Source organism: Ipomoea nil, unplaced genomic scaffold (assembly GCF_001879475.1).
Source record: "Ipomoea nil cultivar Tokyo-kokei standard unplaced genomic scaffold, Asagao_1.1 scaffold2480, whole genome shotgun sequence".
NCBI classification, from domain to species: Eukaryota; Viridiplantae; Streptophyta; class Magnoliopsida; order Solanales; family Convolvulaceae; genus Ipomoea; species Ipomoea nil.
This window is the reverse complement of record NW_017618908.1, coordinates 2,802,168-2,822,079: the sequence shown is the minus strand read 5'-3', so window position 1 is coordinate 2,822,079 and position 19,912 is coordinate 2,802,168. Positions and strand designations below refer to the sequence as shown.

Below are 19,912 nucleotides of genomic sequence, written 5' to 3'. Positions count from 1 at the left end.
GTCAACACTCTTTTGATCGAGTCTGTTTCAGTCTTTCTCATGCAGTTAATTTACTCCTATTGTATGGTTTGCATCTTATTAATTACCCATGAGCAAGGGTCTTCATAGTATGATTCACTATCTTTATTACATAGGACTATGTGAGAGTAGCTCTAGTATGGTTTATCGTCTTATTACACAAGAGCGAGCAAGGGTTTTAATTCCTAGTATGACAATTTGCCTCGCCGCATCTTATTACACAAGAATGAGGAACCTGCTCACCTCTTATTACAAATAGGAATAAGGGTCAAATAAATCACCAAATTGTACACCATAATGCAATTAGGTCACCGAACCTAAAAACACTACAATTATATCCCAAAATTAACTCATTTCATGCAAATTGTCCAATTTCCTAATTTCTAACAGGTTACCTAATTTAAAAATGTTTTAAAAAATGTTTTTTTTTAAAAAAAATAATTTTAAGTAAAAAAAACAACCTAGCCATAAACGAAGAAACCTTCTTTGTCTGAAGAGTACAGCCATGGAGACAAAGAGTCTCTTCTTCTCCCGGGGGAAATGATGAAACCTTCTTCGTCTCCTTTTATGGAGCTCCGACAGAGATAGTTTTTTTTTTCTTTCTCATAAATAATTATTTTAAAAATATTTTTAAATTGAGAAACCTGTTAGAAACGGAAAGATCAAACAAATTACATGAAATGAGTTAACTTAGGCATTCAATTGTAGCTTTTTAAGGTCCAGTGGCCTAATTATCAATGCACACTTTCAAATAAATAATAAATTAACCTGAGGGGTGTGGTTAAGTTGAAGTGACTCATCCATCATTAATCAAAGGTTAAAGGTTCGATCATTGACTTTGAGTATGAAATATCCTTAAATCTTCAGGCCAGCTGTCCCATCCAAAAAAGGTGTCTACAATCCAACGAGGTGATTATATTTTGTGTCCGACAATGAAAAATTTAGGTATAAAAAAAATAATTTTATTACGCGATATTTAAAAATCAGTACAGTACGATTTGACATAAAGCCTTGAGGATAATGCGTTGGTGTAAAAATGTAGAAAATATTACACAATTTATGGCATGCTGTTATTTGATACTCCGTAGATTAAATGTTATCAAATCAAAATCCACGTTTGATGTCAGATTACGGTGATTTGACACTGTGAAACTGTGCAAGTCAGTAATCACACACCCAAATACAGAAATACTTCAACTGTTAAACCTGACGTTGATTTCAAAGTTTTACCGTCTATAGTAATTATAAGGGTAGATTCGAGTCTTAATATCGAACCTCATAGTTGCATTAACGGTTGTTTATTACTCGTTTGAAACTGTTAAATTATATAGTCACATGTTTTTAACTCATAAAGAACTCTACAATATCCAAACAATTAGAATATCCCAAACAAAAAATCTATGACACAATATTGTAAATAAAATAATAATTTTACTTTCACTATTTATAAAATTATAACGAATTTTGTTTTTAAATTCATAGTATTAGAGTAGTTTGACAATTTTTAATATTATTTTTTCAAATAATATAAGAGAGGTAAATCATACTAAGAAGAACATGCAGTTAACTCGTCTCAGAATGTGTGAGCAAGAATCAAACTTGTGACTTTCACATATGAAAATCATATATATATATTTTGGATATAATAAACACGGAAACATACAGAAGTCCAAACTCGATTTCATAAAATATATATAGAATTTTGTAAAACTCGTATTTAATGAAAGTGTGAAAATATAATTACACCGGAATAAGAAATACTGAATTTTTTATATATCAAAAACTTGTGCAAAATGGTCTCACGAATCTTTTTCAGTTAAACAAGTTAGATCAATATGAAAATGTAATACTTATTACGAATTTATAAGGAAAAATATAATATTTTAATAACATTAAACAACCTCAATAAAAGGAATTTTAAAAGCTGATGCTTTGGAGCTTTTCTTTCACACCCCATCACTCCACTAGTATCACCACCACCACCGCCACCATCTCCTCCCTCCTCCGCCTCTCTCTCTCTCTAAAAGCTCACACGAATGCGCTAAATTCACTTTCTCTCTCTACACCTGAGTTGTTAAAGACAAGCTAAACAGATCTCAGCAGTCAGCTCAGAGCTAACGCGCGCGCACATACACACTCTCTCTCTATATGTGTGTGTGTAATGTGCTTGTCTTCCTAGCAGAGCAATGTGTTTGTCGTTCTAGAAGGCGCACCGAGTCGTGACTCGCCGAGTGGTGAGTCGAATTTTTCCGTTTCCTCGTTTTAACGGATTTTCTGATATTTTTTGTCTGTTTTCCTTAGCTTTTTGCTGGTTTTGTGATGATGGAGTCTCTGACTCGCCTTAGATGCTTTAGACATGGCTTTTTGATCACATTTATTCACTCCGTTTCTTTTCTTCTGTGTTCCGAAAACCGTGCTTTTTCTGTTCACATTTGAATCTTCTCTCTTCACTGAGGCTTCAGCCTTTCTCTCTCTTTTGTCGGTGCGGTTTTCTGATGCGTTCACTTTGTTATGAATCATTTTTTTTTTTTTTTTTTTAATTTCAGCTTGAGTTTCTGATTTTAGTGACAACTCTTTGGAATTTCGTTATATTTTTTTTTTCGAATTTTGTAGTTGAAGGAGCTCTGCATTGATTGAATTAACTCTGTACTTTGATAACTAAACTACTACATTCTCTCTTTATCTGAGTGTTAGGGCGTGATGTTTGAAGGGAATTTTCAATGATTTTGGTTGTCGGTCAGTTTATTTATATGGGGATAAGGATTAACGTTTCTGAATTCTTGCTTATTTGTCATTGCTTTGACTGTATATATTATATAATCTGCAGTTTTGTTTGAAAGGCGTTCATGTGTCACTTCGAAACTTAATTTATTTTTCCTGGCGCAAGCATTGCAAGTATGGAAATTCTATGGTTAGATTGTTTCTGACTTCTTGTCTCAGTTGTTTGGTTGGGATGCCGTTCATGTGTCACTTTGATTCTTAATTTTTTTTCTTGGACAAACATTGAATATAAAGGTTTGGAAATTTGAAGGTTCATCTGTTTCTGACTTCAAAGGTGGAAAATTCTTGTTGTGTTTGTAATTGTAGTGGTATAGCCATTGTTGGTTGAAGTGTTCTCTGCTTTATCAACAATTATTGATGAGTCTGTTCTGCAAGAAGACATAAATGAAACTATTTTGGTACGAGCTTAAAGGTGCCTCCTGCAGTTAGGGTCTGTTCAAGACACCTTGTGGTCTAACAAAAAAAACGGAACTACTATATCTGAGTGCCATTTTTAGTGCTCCAAGTATCTTTTTGGTTATGATTTTTAATTTCTTGCCAATTAAAGTTCATTTTGTGACTTGTTTGGTTGGAGCTAGCATGTATGTGCACGTCGTGCCATCATTATCTCAGTTCCTTTTCTTGATAGAGTTCAATTTTTAGAATGTTGTGTAACACAGACTGTCTAATATCTATTCCTGGAGGTAGATGATCTTACACTTAAGTAGGATGTTACACTTAATTAATTCTGGGGCCTTCTGTGGTTATGGTGGTAACTGTTTGTTGTTGAGTATCTGTGCATTTATGCTATGAGTTCAGCTTCCATTTTTTTCCATTCTTTCTTAATTTTTCATTGTTCTTTTTCCAGACATAGTTACGATCTTGCATCAGTAATACTCTATAATGGACCGGAGGAGTTGGCCCTGGAAGAAGAAGTCTTCTGATAAAGCATCAGTTGAAAAAGCTGCAGTAGCTATACTGGACTCAGCTGCGGCGACTACAGATTCACATGGATCCCAGGGTGATCAGGTGAATATGTGTGAAAGTTCTTTTCAAGAAAATATTTCTTGATCTAAGTCTTCTTTGCAATTCCATTCTTTTTATGCCTTCGTATCTATAATAGCTACACTGAACAGTTCCATGTGTTCTGTCATTACATTGTTCCTTTATTTTCTCAGGGAAAACAGGATAACTGTAAGAAACCAAAATATGTGCAAATATCTGCGGAGTCGTATTCACATCTGACAGGATTGGAGGATGAGGTGAAGTCCTATGAAGAACAGGTTAAGACGTTAGATGAGGAGGTTAAGGAATTGAACGAGAAGCTGTCTGCAGCAGAAGCTGAAATCACTAATAAGGAGAACCTGGTGAAGCAACACGCTAAAGTTGCTGAAGATGCTGTCTCAGGTTTGATCTCGTGTGTACTTATGCCATTGTTGCTTTAAGGAATTATTTTATCAGCTGCAGAGTTTCAGTTTGGCTATTGTTTTCATAGGTTGGGAAAAGGCGGAGTCAGAAGCTGCTGCGCTGAAAAATCATCTGGAATCTGTCACTCTGTTAAAACTTACTGCTGAAGACCGAGCTTCGCACTTGGATGGTGCACTTAAGGAGTGCATGCGTCAGATACGGAATCTGAAGGAAGAACATGAACAGAAACTGCATGATGTTGTTCTTAACAAAACAAAACAGTTTGACAAGATGAAGCATGAGCTAGAAGCAAAGATAGCTAATTTAGACCAAGAATTACTGAGGTCTGCAGCTGAAAATTCTGCACTTTCAAGATCTTTGCAAGAGCGTTCCAACATGGTGATTAAGCTTAGTGAAGAAAAATCCAGAGCTGAAGGAGAAATTGAACTTCTGAGGAGTAATATTGAATCGTGTCAGAAGGAGATAAATTCACTCAAATATGAACTTCATATTGCTGCAAAGGAACTGGAAATCCGAAATGAGGAAAAAAATATGAGTGTGCGGTCTGCAGAAGTTGCAAACAAGCAGCACCTGGAAGGAGTCAAAAAGATTGCAAAACTGGAAGCAGAGTGTCAAAGATTACGTGGGTTGGTTAGAAAGAAGTTACCTGGCCCTGCTGCACTTGCCCAGATGAAGCTTGAAGTTGAGCACTTAGGCCGTGATTATGGAGAAACTCGATTGAGGAAGTCTCCAGGAAAGCCATCCAGCCCACACCTATCCACTATGCCTGATTTTCCGTTTGACAGTATGCAGAAATACCAAAAAGAGAATGAGCTTCTAACAGAACGCCTTTTGTCAATTGAAGAGGAGACAAAAATGTTAAAAGAAGCTTTGGCAACGCGTAACAGTGAATTACAAGCTTCCAGGAGTACTTGTGCACAGGCTATCAGTAAACTTCAAAGTTTGGAAGCACAGTTGCAAGTGAATGGTGACCAGAAAAGTCCTCCAAAGTCCAACATTCATATCCCTAAGGTGGGTTCCTTCAACCAAATTGCAAGTAGTCCAAGCTTCACCTCTGTGTCTGAAGATGGAAATGATGATAATATAAGTTGTACAGGGTCCTGGGCTACAGCAGTGATATCAGGACCCACTCATCCCAAGAAGGAAATGAACTTTGACAGTCCACATAAGTCTGAAAATGCAAATCGTTTGGATCTTATGGACGACTTCTTGGAGATGGAGAAATTAGCATGTCTTCCACCTGATATAAATGGAAGACTTTCAAATTCAGACCATACTGGGTCTGAAATTGAGAGGACTGATGCCCCATCCGAAGTCAAGCTGGGTTTGACACCTAATCATCAAGAAGTTTGTGAACCATCCGCACTTATGAAACTCCAGTCCAAAATTTCTGCAGTATTTGAGTCAAATACTGAGAAAGTCGACTTGCAAAAGGTCTTGGATGATATCAGGGATATTTTGCAGGAAATGCAAGATCATATTAAGCCCCAGTCTGCAACATGTGCTGTAGAGGCTTTGCATCCTTCTGATGCTTTAAGGGAACATCAGCCATGTCTTGAGGATCCTGATGCAACTACAGAAAAAGAAATTTCAGTTTCTCAAGACAGTAACTTGAGCACCGTGGTAGTTCATACTATTAACCAGGAATTAATGGATGCTGTGTCTCAGATTCATGACTTTGTAATGTTCCTGGGCAAAGAGGCTAAGGCTGTGCAGAGTACTTCCCTGGATGGAGATAAACTACATTTAAAATTGGAGGAGTTTGCCTCAACGTATGCAGAAGTTGTCAACTGCAGGATAAGTCTTGAAACATTTGTTCTTGATCTCTCTCATGTGCTTAATAAAGCAAGCGAACTTCAGTTCAATATTCTGGGATATAAAAATTCTGAAAATGAGATTAGTTCTTCTGATTGCATAGACAAGGTTGCTTTACCAGAGAACAAAGATTCACAGCACCTAGGGGAAGCATATTCGAATGGTTGTGCCCAATTTTCTGATTCCGTTTCTGATCCTGACATTCCTCATGATGGGAGTCTTGTTCCTACTTCTGAGTCAACTGCTGCATCGTGGAAATGTTCATTGGAGGAGTTTGAACAGTTGAAACTTGAGAAAGAAAACATGGTGGTCGACCTAGCTAGATGTACTGAAAATCTAGAAAGCACTAAACTACAGTTGTCTGAGACAGAGCAATTACTGGCAGAGGTTAAGTCCCAGTTAGTATCTGCACAGAAGTCAAACAGCTTGGCTGAGACTCAGCTTAAATGTATGGCAGAGTCATATAAATCACTTGAAACACGTGCAGAGGAGTTACAAACTAAAGTAAACCTTCTTCAGGCAAAAATAGAAACTCTGGATATTGAACTTCAAGAGGAAAGAAAGAGTCATAATGAAGCTCTAGTCAGATGCAAGGATCTTCAGGAACAACTTCAGAGGTGAGCTTATTTTCTTTAATGTTGTGCTCTTTTGTCTTTTATTTGTTTTCTCAGTTTATTATCTTATTTGTGGTATGATGTTTTTAATCAGGACTGAAACTTTGGCAGCTGAGATTGATGCCAAGAAAAGCCAGGTGAGCAAATCTTGCACTTAATGAGTGTTGATACCCCAGCATCTATTCCTCTTATTAGTCCTCAAACATCTGTTCTTTCTCCCGAACTAGCTAGTAAAGTGATTGTAATATTGTATGCTGCTGTTATTACTTATTACAGGAGAAAGAGTTAGAGGCTGCTGCAGAAAAACTTGCAGAGTGTCAGGAAACCATATTCCTTCTCGGCAAGCAGTTGATGGCTTTGCGCCCTCAGGCAGACTCCTTGGCATCTCCACAGAGCGAGAGAAGTCAGAAGGGGGAAAGCCTTAACGAAGAAGAACCGCTTACGATAGCTATGGCCTTGAATGATGCCAATCTCACAGATGTATCTAGTGGCTCACCTGCCAATCACCACAAGCCAAACTGTGAGTCACCTGTGGATTTATACAACGCCGCCTCAGATTCTGAATCAGATAACCCATTGACTCACTATTCGACCAAGTCAGGTTCCTCTTCATCTTCTGGCCCAACTCCAGAAAAGCAATCTCGTGGCTTCAGCAGATTCTTCTCCTCGAAAGGAAAGAACATGAATTAGGCTCTCGGAGCTTTAACAGCATGCTGTTCATAATACAACCCACACAATAAATTCTGAACTGGAGTCCTGTAGATAATCAAGTTGCTCTTCCTCAACCTCATTATATATAGTCATCATCCAAACCGGGCAATCCCATTCACCTGCAGAATTTCAACAACCGGTGGGCGCCAAGAGTGACTGATTTTGGAATGTGCTCGTTGAGGATAAAGGTACAAAACAAAACACCTTCAGTTCATCATGTGAAGTTGCATTAGAATTTATGAAACACATCTCATCTTCATGAAAGTTCCCAATATTTTATCTTCTTGTCCTCATCTCACTGGATGCTTTATGGTTACTGTGTGATAGTTTCTGTACTAAATGGCTGTATATGATGTATGTGTTTTCTTACCCCCCTCATCTTGGTGATGCAACTAATAAACACTACTTTCTTTGATTTACGGGAAAGCTTGTAGTAGCTATCAAAGGTGTGTTCTGAGTGAAGCTCGTCTTGTGACTTTAGCTAACAAAAGATAATAATAAAGTAAACCAGCTTAAACTGTACATAGTTGGTCCGTTTAAACAGAAAATGCCAACAGGTGAAACACTACTTTATGTTAGCTAATTATATTTGCTCAGTATTATTTTTGAAGTTGTGAAAATATAGATGATCCCCTTAGCGAAAGAAGTGATCGAGTTCGAGTGCCTCGACGACAAGCTGTTAGAGGAGCAGCTCGCCGGTTGCCAATAGATGGAACACAAGCAGTACAGTGGCGTCGTCTCCTGGTATTTCACCTCATCATTTTTTCGGCGAGCTTCCTCCATTTTGTCACTTTCCCTTGTTCGACCATAAATACAAAGACGAAATTGTCCCTTAGATTAAAGATTAATTGACTAATTAAATTTTCCGGTGAGATTTAAATAATTAAGGTACTAAATTTTTTTTTTTGAAAGTTACTGGCTCTATTACATTGTAGTATCTATTCATATACTTTCTCAACCTACTGAAACACAAAGAACCAATAACACCTCCACTGAGGCTTGAACTCATAATCTTCCAAATGGAAGTCCAACCCGAATACAATTAGACCACATAGTCCTAGGTACTAAATTAATAATTTTAAAAGTCGTAAATTGTAGTTAACAAGACGCAATAGTCATAGGACCAAAATTGAAATTTAGGTAAAACTATTAATTTGGATTATCATACAAAATCGAGTTCAAAAAAAAAAAAAAAAAAAAAATTGTTAAAATTGATAGTGGCCCGGATCCATATTTTTCTAGTGGGACTTTGGGCCACGTGAGAGATGGCCCATATACCCAATAAGTGGACGCAACATTCGATGGCAATTTATATCGTGGACCAAATTCTACCGTGCACTGTGAATCCTAGTTCAATACACATAATTTGACTTCATAATGTATAGAATTCATGTTTATAATGTATAAAATTTGTGTTTATAGGCTCTGTTTGGTGGAGTTTATTTAGGAGCTTATAGCTTATTTTAAGCTACTAATAAGCTATAAGCTCTGTTTGGTATTGTTCCCAAAATAAGCCCCTAGCTTAAAATACGAGTTTATTTTGGAATGCTACCTTAGGTAGCATTTCAAAATAAGTTCCTAGCTTCCTAACTTTTTTTTTTTTCCATCTTTATACTTATTATTTTAAAGAAATGACATAATTTACTCTTCCCAATTAAAAGCATTTTCCTTCTCCTTTATCTGCAACTTTCACCGCAATTATTATTATTATTATTATTATTATTATTATTATTATTATTATTATTATTATTATTATTATTATTATTATTATGAGATTTGCAACAATATTGCTACTTCATTATGAGATGCTAGATCATGATTATGTTAATAGTTTTATTTCAAAATGTTAATTTTTTTTTAAGATAAAATGTTAATTTTAATATGTAAACAAACTAATTTAAATTTTATGAAGATGTCCTTTTTAGTCTTCTTGCATTTATCAGCTTATTAAAAAGCTAATTTTACCAAACACTTTCAATCATAATAGCTCTCCAGTTTTCAGCTCCGAACTTATAGCTTTTCAGCTTTCAGCTCCTAACTTATAGCTTTTCAGCTAGGTTTGCCAAACAGAGCCATAATACATATACACATAAACACGATATAATGAAGACATATAAACACTTAACATAATACACAGAATTCATATTTATAGTGTACAGAATTCATGTTTATAATGCACAGAATCTATGTTCATTATATCATGTTTATGTATATATGTATTATGAACACAAATTCTGTATATTATAAACATAAATTTTGTACATTATGAAATCAAATTATGTATATTGAATCAGGATCTATAGTACAATGTAGACCAGGATATAACCATTGACATTCAATCAGGCAATATCACGTGTTTAAGGCTTTTCAGAGACCCCTCCGCATTGAATTCTTTTGACATAATTGAGGTTGAAGAATATATAGTTATATTCAGATCCGAGTCAACCTTGCAGTTTAAAATTTTCGTCTAAAATTTTTACCATTCTTTAATGAAAATCTTTTAAATGATAACCATATTGATTTTGTTTTCAATTGAGTTAATAGCAGAAATAGTCTTCTTAGTATAGGGGTAGTACTCTTTTTAGTCCTCAACTTTCAATTCGATCCAAATACATACATGAACTTTTATTTTTGACCACAAATAGTCCTCCGTTAAGATTTTTATTAAATAAGTGTTAAATGTAAATGTATTTTCGTCAAATCAATATTTTCTGTATGTAGGTGGTTCTCAGTGGCAAGATGCTTCTTTGTCTGGATATAAGGGGGTGTTTGGTTGGATGGAAAACATTTTCCATGGAAAATGTTTTCCTAAAAGTGAAGGAAAATGATGTTTTATGTTCTTTGGTTGGATGGAAAACTTTTTCCATTGGAAAAAGTTTTCCTTAAGAACAAGGAAAACAAATTCCTAGCTTATGCTAGGTATTTTGTTTTCCATGAAAAACCTTTTCCATGAAAAATTAATATGACAATTTTACCCTCACCATTCTTTATTAATTACTCTTATTATTATTATATTATTATTATTGTGTAGGGTTATATTTGTCATTATACTCATTATTCCTTACCCTTCCAAACTCAACCAAACAATGGAATTCATATTTCCAGTAATTTCTTTTCCACCAACCAAACAATGGAATCTGTTTTCTTGAAATTTATTTTCCATGGAATTTCAATTCCATTTCCCTTCAAATATTTTTCAGCGAACCAAACGAGCTGTAAGAGTGTGGATGACTATCTTGGTTCTGAACTTGTTTTACTGATCTCACATTTTCAAAATCATTCTTAAATACAATACTCTGAAGAAGCCTTTCGTGAACGTCTTGCCACTGAGAACCACCTGCATATGGAAAATATGGATTTGATGAAAATACTTGGCCCTTACATTTAACACTTATTTAACAAAAATCTTAACGGATGACTATTTGTGATCAAAAATAAAAGTATATTTGTTTTGGTCGAATTGAAAGTTGAGGACTAAAAAAAGTACTACTCCTATAGTCAGAGGACTATTTATGGTATTAACTCTTTTCAATTTTTAAAAATAAATTTATAAATACATAAAATTAGTACTATATAAATTTAGTTTATAAAAGTTACTACTGTAAATTAATACATAACTTCACTATTACTAATGCTATTTTTATCTACTTACATTAATCTATTTGCTGTTTTTCAAAAAAAAAAAAAAAAAAAAAAAAAAACCTACCATGTAAGATAGATCTTGACCTAGAATATAATATAATTTGTGTATGTTGGACATACATGTCTAATGTCTTCCCCACAGAAAATCTGACCTCCCAACATCTGTGGCTATTGCTGTCTATCAATCTATCAGAATATATATAATCATTTACGCAGTATTTATTATGCATGTGATGAAGGTGAAAGCAAACATATTATTAGATTATTAGGATATTGTGTATTCTTTGCACGGATTTAGTTCACTAGCTAGTTCAGCAAGCAGTATTTGGAATACGAAGCCTATTAGTGTATAATTATGACCCATACATTAATATTTATGAGTACATCAAAACTTTTTGTAGTTTGTGATTTTAACGCGATAGGTGTTTAACATTATCTCTTTAGAATTATTGTAACGTATATATGAAGAGTACCCGATTCAAACTTTAATAATTAGATGGCCTAGCAATGCATGGGATTAGGGGCAAGTTGGTTTGTGAGTGGTGGAGACTTCGTCGAAAGGGGATCAAGATCAAGTTAAGGATGACGACAATTCGATCAACTTAGATCTGGTTTGAATTTTTTTCGTAGAATAATGAAGGTTAGAATGGCCTGGGGAGAGAGTGTTTCCAACCCTACTAATTAAGAACAAGGACAGAGACAAAGATGAGGACCATATCGTACCCCTTGACTTCGACTCTGAACTCGATCAAACCCCGTTTCTTCGAATATATTATATATTATATTTGTTGAGCATATAGCCATTAATGTGCAATCCAACTATCAGTTTAGACTTTTAGTTTAGATGGAGCACATGCTTCAATTTGATAAGCCAGACAATCTTACTGTTACTCATAAGCAACTACGGTCCACGTGTTGAGCATATAGCCACTCATAAGCAACTACGGTCCACGTGTTGAGCATATAGCCATTCACATGCTTCAATTATATTTATATAATTATTTGTAAAATTTATATAGTAATACATTAAATATTAAATTAAAACATTATACTTATTAAAACATATATACTAACTCGCTGGCCTTTTTGTAAACCATTTGAAATTATGTTAACTAAAAATTTGGACATGTTATCAAATTGTTTGGACGCACTATTTGGTTAAGGATTTGAACATTTTGAGTATTTGGATCTGAATGAAATATTAGAGCATTATATTGAAGAAGTAACATTATATTGCATGGACCACTTGAGTATATAGCACCATAAGGAAGAACATAATGGATCCACTAAAATCTTTGATACATCCAACATGTTTTAACAAGATCAGATTATCTTGTCTATTACATAATTGTTTATACATCTAATCAGGATTTAGGCATGAGAGACGTAAAATTTGATAGAAAAATAATGATTGAAATATTTTCAATGGGATAAATTTTATTTGAGTTAATACTCAATCTAGTTCTCGATTATTGTGATTTTTCTCGATTTAGTTCTAAATGTCTTTTTGTGGTTAATTTGGTCCTTGACTTTAATAATTTAACCTAATTGAGTCCTCTGTAATAATAGTTTGGTAATTTCCCATCTTTTAATACCGAATTTAGTTTTGACTATAGTGATTTTATCAAAATTAGTCTTCGACTATAGTGATTAATGTCCAATTTAGTATAAGGTCCACTCCCACTTTCCTAATTGGATTTCCTTGGTCAAGTCCATCTCTTAATTATTCTTTGGACCGTACCCTAGACCCATCTATATATAACTTATCATCCAATTAAATTACATCTTAAATCTAACTATCTGATCTATTAAATAAATATGGGAACACGCAATTGATAAGTGGATTGCTAATTCCTAAAAAAAAAAGTGGATTGCTAATTCAATTATAATATTGAATGCTTACTTTTGTATGTGTATGTACTTGCTAGATCTCTTAGCCATGCTTTAAAAATTAAAAAAAAAATGAGACACCTATATTAAATTTGAATTAGTCCTATAGTGATAAAATTATTGGATACTTCGTGTAAATAAATACGGAGTGGTATGGTTTTAAAAAAAAAAATAAAAAAAATACGGAGTGGTATGTTTTATAGGAAAAAAAAATGGAGTGGTATAAATACTAATAATATATAATTAGTGTGGTTCGTGAGTGGCCAATGAGGGATTGAAATTGCATGCTATATGTGATATATTCGATCATCAAGAGAAATTTTCATGCGGACTAAATGGCAACACACATGAATTCATTGAATTGAAGAGGCCATGGGACAATTTGGTTTGCGATTTGTGGAACAAATATTATATATTAAGGCTTTAATTAAGTGGTAAGTTGACTAGCTAAGCTTATTGAGTAGTTTGATGGGATTGGATAACTAAAAGTTATTATTCACTCAGACTATACGCCTAACATAAATTTGGATTGATGGGATACATGATATTCATTATATAGCACATTCAGTTACGGTACTCATACTGCTCAGTGGCAACACAACAAGAATATCAACTGTGGCCGGAGACCAACGCTGTTTTCACTTCCGCTTATTCGAGGTCAGGTTTCTCCAGTACTATTATTCTGTATCGTTAGATTATTTATATCTAACAGTCTTTTCAAATGGTGATTATATAAGTATGACTAATCCACACTATTGTAGTTTACATGGTGCATTTTTATATTCACATATATATGTTGTACAATTGAACGCGTATTCTCATGATCACCCGATGTGACTCATATATAGCTCGTAAACATACATATATATGGTAGGTGTAGGGGTGCAATTAATTTAAGAAGGGAGGCCATGCATATATATAGTGTGGGGTGTGGATTATCTGAGGACCACCACCCCAATATCGAAATGGTAGCATCTCCTCCCCATTTAGTGGCGCCGGCCATGGCACAATTGGATCCCATATATATATATATATATATATATATATATATATATATATATATATATATATATATATAGAAAAACGCTCATATGTGGTCATGTCATTAGGTGTGGTCGTGTGGTCGTATCTGTGTCGTTGAATCAGTTTAATCTAAAGGCGGTGGTAATTCTGAGAATTTTCGCGCGTTTTAGTAAGTGGGGGTGTTATGGTAATTACAGTGACCATTTATAGCGGGCAGGTTCCAGAATACACCAATAGTGTTGACAACATACACCAATAGTGCAATAAAACACACCACAATGAAACACACCAATGATGTATTCCCGTGTTATGGTAATTACAGTGGCCATTTATAGCGGTCGAGTTCCAGAATACACCAACAGTGTTGAAAACATGCACCAATAGTGTAATAAAACACACAACAATGTGATTTTTCCTATTCCGGTGTTTTATGACAAGTTTACCCTTACAGTTCGCTGGGTAGTAGAATGTGCGTGAAAATACTGGAAAAAATCTTGATTAATATGATTCATTAGATCTATCTAATCTAATGGTCTATAATTGACCATATGACCACACCTAATAACATGGCCACTTATATATATATATATATATATATATATATATATATATATATATATATATATTATATAAGTGGATCATATATACATGTGTGAGTATAATTGTAAGATTTTGATTTGCATGGGTAAGTGTGATGTGAAAGATAACAGAGAATCAGATATCCCAGTATAGTCCTCAATTATTTACCCCCCAAATATAGCATATACAGCTTAGCTTGCTGGATCCACGTTAATTATGATTTTCAAATAATGTTTTATTCGATTTGATTTAGGTGATTTGGAGACAATCAATCCATGTAAAGTGACAATGTTTGACAAAGTCTTGACATACTAAGAAAAACTCACTAACATTAATAAGTCATTTTTTATGTCACTGATTTTTCTTTGGAAGTTGTCAGATGAACCCTAACGAGTTTTGGGGCTCAATATATTGAATTGACATGTTGATGAGATTAATTGTAACTTTTAAAAGCTTATAAATCTAATTCATTTCTCGTATAAAGTTCAATTCGGAGGTTTATTTGAGCTCATTTCCTTATTCAATTAAAATATTTGATGTTTAGATAGAAATTGTGTTCATTAATATTACTCTATGCTAAGCCACTCTACAAACACAAAATCTAATTTCCCGGCAGCTAAAAGTGTACTACGTATCGATCATGCATGTCTATTTGTCTAGTGAACTAACTTCCAATTCTAGCTGCATTATATTGCGTACTACTCAAGTAAACCCCCAACTTTACTTATTTTTATGAGTTCTACTACATGTACTCCCCAAATTTACTCTCTAAATTTTACTCCCTGATGTGACAGATTTTGATAAGTTATTTATTTATTTTTTTATGTGAGACCCAATACAAGTGTCTACATAAGGTTTTGTGTTTGGGAGTACAAGTTGGGAATACAAAATGAGAGTACATGTAACATTTTCCTATTTTTCATAGCTCTACATACATTCCTATGAAATATTAAACGTATTTTACGACGTTATACCTTATTGTTAAGTTCTAAAATCAATACTTATTAGTTAGATTAATTAGTTACCGATTGAATGGTTAAGAAAAAAAAAAAGTTACCGATTGAATATTTAATTAAAGACAGATATAGCCAATAATCGAATTTGTGGGGCAGGAAGTGACTCTCCTAAATGGGAGGCCATGAATTCGACCTCGGTGACAGTTTGATATTAAGGATTTTTGAGTCAATTATTATTAAATTGCATAAAGGCTTAAAAGATTAAAAGGGCTGAATTTGTACACAAAACGCTAAAGTATTTGTGAATGATTGAATTCATTGTTGAGTGTTAAAACTCATTATGGTTATGCATTGTTGGATAAATTATGTTCTTGTTTTGGCAAATGGAAGTAGAATGAGTGACATGATATGACTTGTATTGGCGAGAGGGGCCAATTATGCTTTGGACTCGGGTCCAAAACAGAGTCCTTTTACTTTAAAATGATGTCGTCTGAATTTTTTTTTTTATAAAAAAAAAAAAAGAAGAAGCTTCCTTTCTTGTCATTAACTTGTCATTTGTCTTTAAAATTCATTCCCTTATATTCACAATTTTTTTAACTCTATATTCATAATTTTAGAATTGAATATTCACAATTTTTTAACTCTATATTCACAATTATATCAACAGTATAACACAATTTTTGAATCTATATTCACAAATTTTGAAATATATATATATATATATATATATATATATATATATATATATATATATATATATATATATATATCATTGCGCTGAAGAAACGGTGCCACTGATGACACCGTTATTCCAGGCGGGCAAAGCTGGGTCGTTTTGGACCTGGGTCCATGGCATAACAATTGAGGTGGGCAATTTATATCGTGGACTAAGGTCCACATAGCATTGTGGATCCGACTTGGATCAAAATGGCGTTGTTTTGATCTTTAATTTTAACTGATTATGCAGTTTTCTCGTTTCTAATGTCTCTATACAGCTACTAATCTATCCTAAGTATAGAATTCGTACTCTTAAGGTTTAGAATTTCATAATACAGGACACAAAAAACTCACACCACATACACATGTAATATATATTTACTTTTATTTTCAAATCTGATTTAGGTAGAGAATTTATGTTCTATAGGTACACAAGACATAAATTCATAACATAAGGCACATAATATGTTGTGTGTTACATAACTACTAATCTATTCTAGGTACAAAATTTTATATCACAAGACATACACATATTATATAATGTATTTACTTATTTTCAAATTTGATTTAGGTAGAGAATTGTGTTCTATAGGCATGGAATTTCACAACACAAAATATAAATTCATAACATAAGACACACAATATGTTGTGTGTTACATAGCTACTAATTTATTCCAGGTACAAAAGTGATACTCTTAAGGTACAAAAGTTCATAATACAAACACAAAACAAATACACATGCTTTAAGTTTAAACAGATATGTAACGTGAATTGAACAACTAAACGTTTGTTGTCAAAATTAAATCAAAAATGACGTCGTATAGGACTAGGGTCCACAATGCACTGTGGACCCTAATCCATGGTATAAGGATCCGTCAAGCTAAGGGTAGGTAGAAAAAAAAGTATAATGGTCGGTCGGATGATGGATATAGTCAACCCTGACCCACCTCGACCAAGTGTCAACCTACTTATAAAAAATATAAATAATATTTTTTTTTCTTTTTTAAAAAACTTTTCATTAATGTTATCTACCAATAGTTGGTCATCATAATAATTTAATTTTCACTAAAACACAATAGATAAAGAAACAAAAATAAATATGATGGGTAGAACATTCACTACTGGAAATTATGAAATTTTTGACCACCTGAAAGTGATCTTAAATCAAGTTAAAAGTCTTGTTCCGACCACTTTTGGTATCCGGAAAAACCTTTGTTGCTATTTCCGACCACTTTTTGGTATCAACTTAATTTAAGATCACTTTCAGGTGATCGAAAATTCCATAATTTCCACTAGTGATTTTGGTGGTTCAAAGATCAACTTCCGCCTAAATGGCCAGCTTAAGCTCATATTTTTTCGAGACTAATTGAGGATATGCATCGTTTCACTCATGGAAAGTACATCTAAAAAGATTTTGATCTGATTTTAAGAGATCACTTTCTTAATGATTTAAATTAGGAAATTACTTTAATGTCCATAATTTGTGGGATTTACTTCCTAGTTTAGGCTGAATATTTTAATTAGTCAATTGAAATGTAAAAGTACCCTAAAAAAGGACTTTGTAAATAGTTTTGAATCTTTTATACCCAAAGCAATAATAGTAAAGTGCATTATATTAACCATTGAAGTCTGTGATTGAAAGCCTCTCTCCCACAGGGTACAAAGTGACGAATTGAAGGTCGTCGAATACCACCGTGAGGAAAAACACAAACTTTTCATCATCATCAACTTTACATATTACAATAAATATTTCTAAAAAAATTAAAAATAATTACCATAGGACTCCTTTGCTTCATACCCCATATTTTTGAGTTAGCTAGTTAATAATAATAACACAATATATATAGGGAAAGACTATGATGTTTTCTCTTCTCGTCCTTGAAAAGAAAATACGGGGGTCAATTTTAACCAAACAAAAAACCGTCTTTTTTTTGCGACGAAAATAACCCCATTTTCCGATACTAGGAGTAAGAGACACCGAAATTGCGGTTTGTTTTCTTGGGTTTTTACCTAAGCATTGACGTTAGAGATTCGAAGACGTGTTCGTCGCAAGGGATGGTGAGACCCATGTCGTGATCGAAGCCGAACTCTTCCTCGGCTCGCCGGAGAAGGCCCTGGAACTCCGGCCGGGTCAAGAAAGAGATGGGAACAATGTAGCGGCTCCGGTTAGCTCCGACGTAGACGACGAAGTGTCCCTTGGGCACGTCGAGGGGGAGGCCGACAACCTCGTCTTCATCGTCGTAGCCATGATGTTTCTTTCCCAAGCTGGAGCAGCGCTTGACGATCTGCTTGATCATTGCCTTTTGCGACGATTTGTTCGATTTCGTCACGCCCATTTTGGGAGGAGCAACTTTAGTTTCTTGACAAAAGGTGGAGACTAGAGAGACACTTTTTTGTGTTCTCTCTTGGGAATAAATGTTGTGTTAGAGAAGAAGAAGAAAAGAAAGTGTGGTGGGAATGAGAGGAGTGAAAGGGGTATTTAAATTGGAAGTTGGGGATTGCTATTATTACTTTCAAGGATAAAAGAGTAATATTACACATTTTTACTTTTTTACGAAAAAAATTGCAATCACTATTTAAATACATATTTTGAGTGAAATTCGTTTTGTGACCCTAGTCAGAAGGTTCGAAGTTTCACCCCTAAGTGAAGCTCGCCTTGTGACCTTACCAGCAAAAGATCAAACATGTAAATCAGATTAGGTTATCTATAGCTGATTGACTCAAACCAAGAAGGTCACTAGTTAAATAATTTTCACAGAGAGTTAAACTTGAAATCTTGTAATTATCAAATTAATTGTCTAAATAATTTTTATTCTTTTTTTTTTCCTCTTTCTAATAAAATCAAAATGTGTGACAAAAATTTTACTCAATAAGAACACACTAATTATTTTTGAAGGTAAAGAAAGTAAAAAAGAGAGGGCATGTGAGGGTGTGGGGGGCAAAGAAGAGACAAGAAGGGTGTTTTTGGGGGGAGAGCAAAGGCTTAAAAGGAAATGGTGGGAGGCAATGACATTGGGCTTATTGCCATTTGTTGGCCTCTATCTAGGACAAAAATAGACCATTTATCTCATTTTTCGAAAAAGATTATGTTATGTGTATTTAATTTAATTAAGTTTACCTCATTAAATGCTCTCTTAAAAGTAAAGGAAAACGGTAGCTGTACCTTTAAAGGACACTCAATTAGGGGCGGCATAATTTGGATCATCTGAATTATCATTTGAAATTAATCTAAACTAAATTTTAAATTTTAGATGAATCTGAATAGTTATTAGTTTAAATATTTTAAAATTTGGTATATTCAAACATAAATTTGATTCGGATATCGAGTATTAAAATATATTTATACCCGAACTAACTGAAATTTTATTATAAATATAATAATATAAATTATATATTTAATTTTAAATGTATTTCATAATTAATAATATCTTAATTTTCATAAGTCTCTTAATTAGTAATTATTCTTTTGTCTTATTTTTAGTTTCATAGTATATGGAAAAATATAATAAATACAAAAATAATAAAATTATTAAAAACTCAATATTGATAAAAAATAAAATTTTAGGTATATCAAAACTAACTCGGAATAATTTCATCCAACGAAATATATCCGAATTAAATTTGGTTCGGATATCGGGTGTCAAAAATATCACTTGAAATTTTCATATATCCGAAATAAAATTTCGATGTCACCTGAACCGAACCGACGCCCACACCTACATTCAGTTCACAAAATGTATTATTACTTTGCAGAATTAC

General features: G+C 33.7%; 2 protein-coding genes across 3 annotated transcripts; one reads left to right on the top strand and one right to left on the bottom strand.

Annotated features, from left to right (window-relative positions):
* The first annotated feature begins 1,954 nt into the window (after positions 1-1,954).
* Positions 1,955-7,765, top strand: LOC109153267 (filament-like plant protein 4). 2 transcript variants are annotated; one of them, XM_019301134.1, is made up of 6 exons: positions 1,955-2,252; positions 3,647-3,807; positions 3,957-4,185; positions 4,274-6,638; positions 6,730-6,772; positions 6,912-7,765. In XM_019301134.1, exons 2-6 carry the CDS (start codon positions 3,682-3,684, stop codon positions 7,323-7,325), a joined length of 3,177 nt encoding a protein of 1,058 aa, XP_019156679.1. In that variant the 5' UTR covers positions 1,955-2,252; positions 3,647-3,681; the 3' UTR covers positions 7,326-7,765. The 2 variants fall into 2 exon arrangements, with proteins under 2 accessions (XP_019156679.1, XP_019156680.1); XM_019301135.1 differs by lacking the exon at positions 1,955-2,252 and adding an exon at positions 3,041-3,229.
* Positions 7,766-17,746: 9,981 nt separating this feature from the next.
* Positions 17,747-18,579, bottom strand: LOC109152853 (auxin-responsive protein SAUR50-like). Its single transcript, XM_019300519.1, has one exon. The coding sequence runs from the start codon at positions 18,487-18,489 to the stop codon at positions 18,160-18,162; it is 330 nt and encodes a 109-aa protein (XP_019156064.1). The 5' UTR covers positions 18,490-18,579; the 3' UTR covers positions 17,747-18,159.
* Between the last annotated feature and the right edge of the window lie 1,333 nt (positions 18,580-19,912).

Excerpts from the sequence above, each read along its gene's own strand:
- LOC109152853 (XM_019300519.1), bottom strand. The coding sequence starts at position 18,489 with ATGGGCGTGACGAAATCGAACAAATCGTCGCAAAAGGCAATGATCAAG.
- LOC109153267 (XM_019301134.1), top strand. The coding sequence starts at position 3,682 with ATGGACCGGAGGAGTTGGCCCTGGAAGAAGAAGTCTTCTGATAAAGCA. Across the intron at positions 3,808-3,956 it reads ATGGATCCCAGGGTGATCAG|GGAAAACAGGATAACTGTAA; the intron begins GTGAATATGTGT and ends TTATTTTCTCAG. Across the intron at positions 6,639-6,729 it reads CTTCAGGAACAACTTCAGAG|GACTGAAACTTTGGCAGCTG; the intron begins GTGAGCTTATTT and ends GTTTTTAATCAG.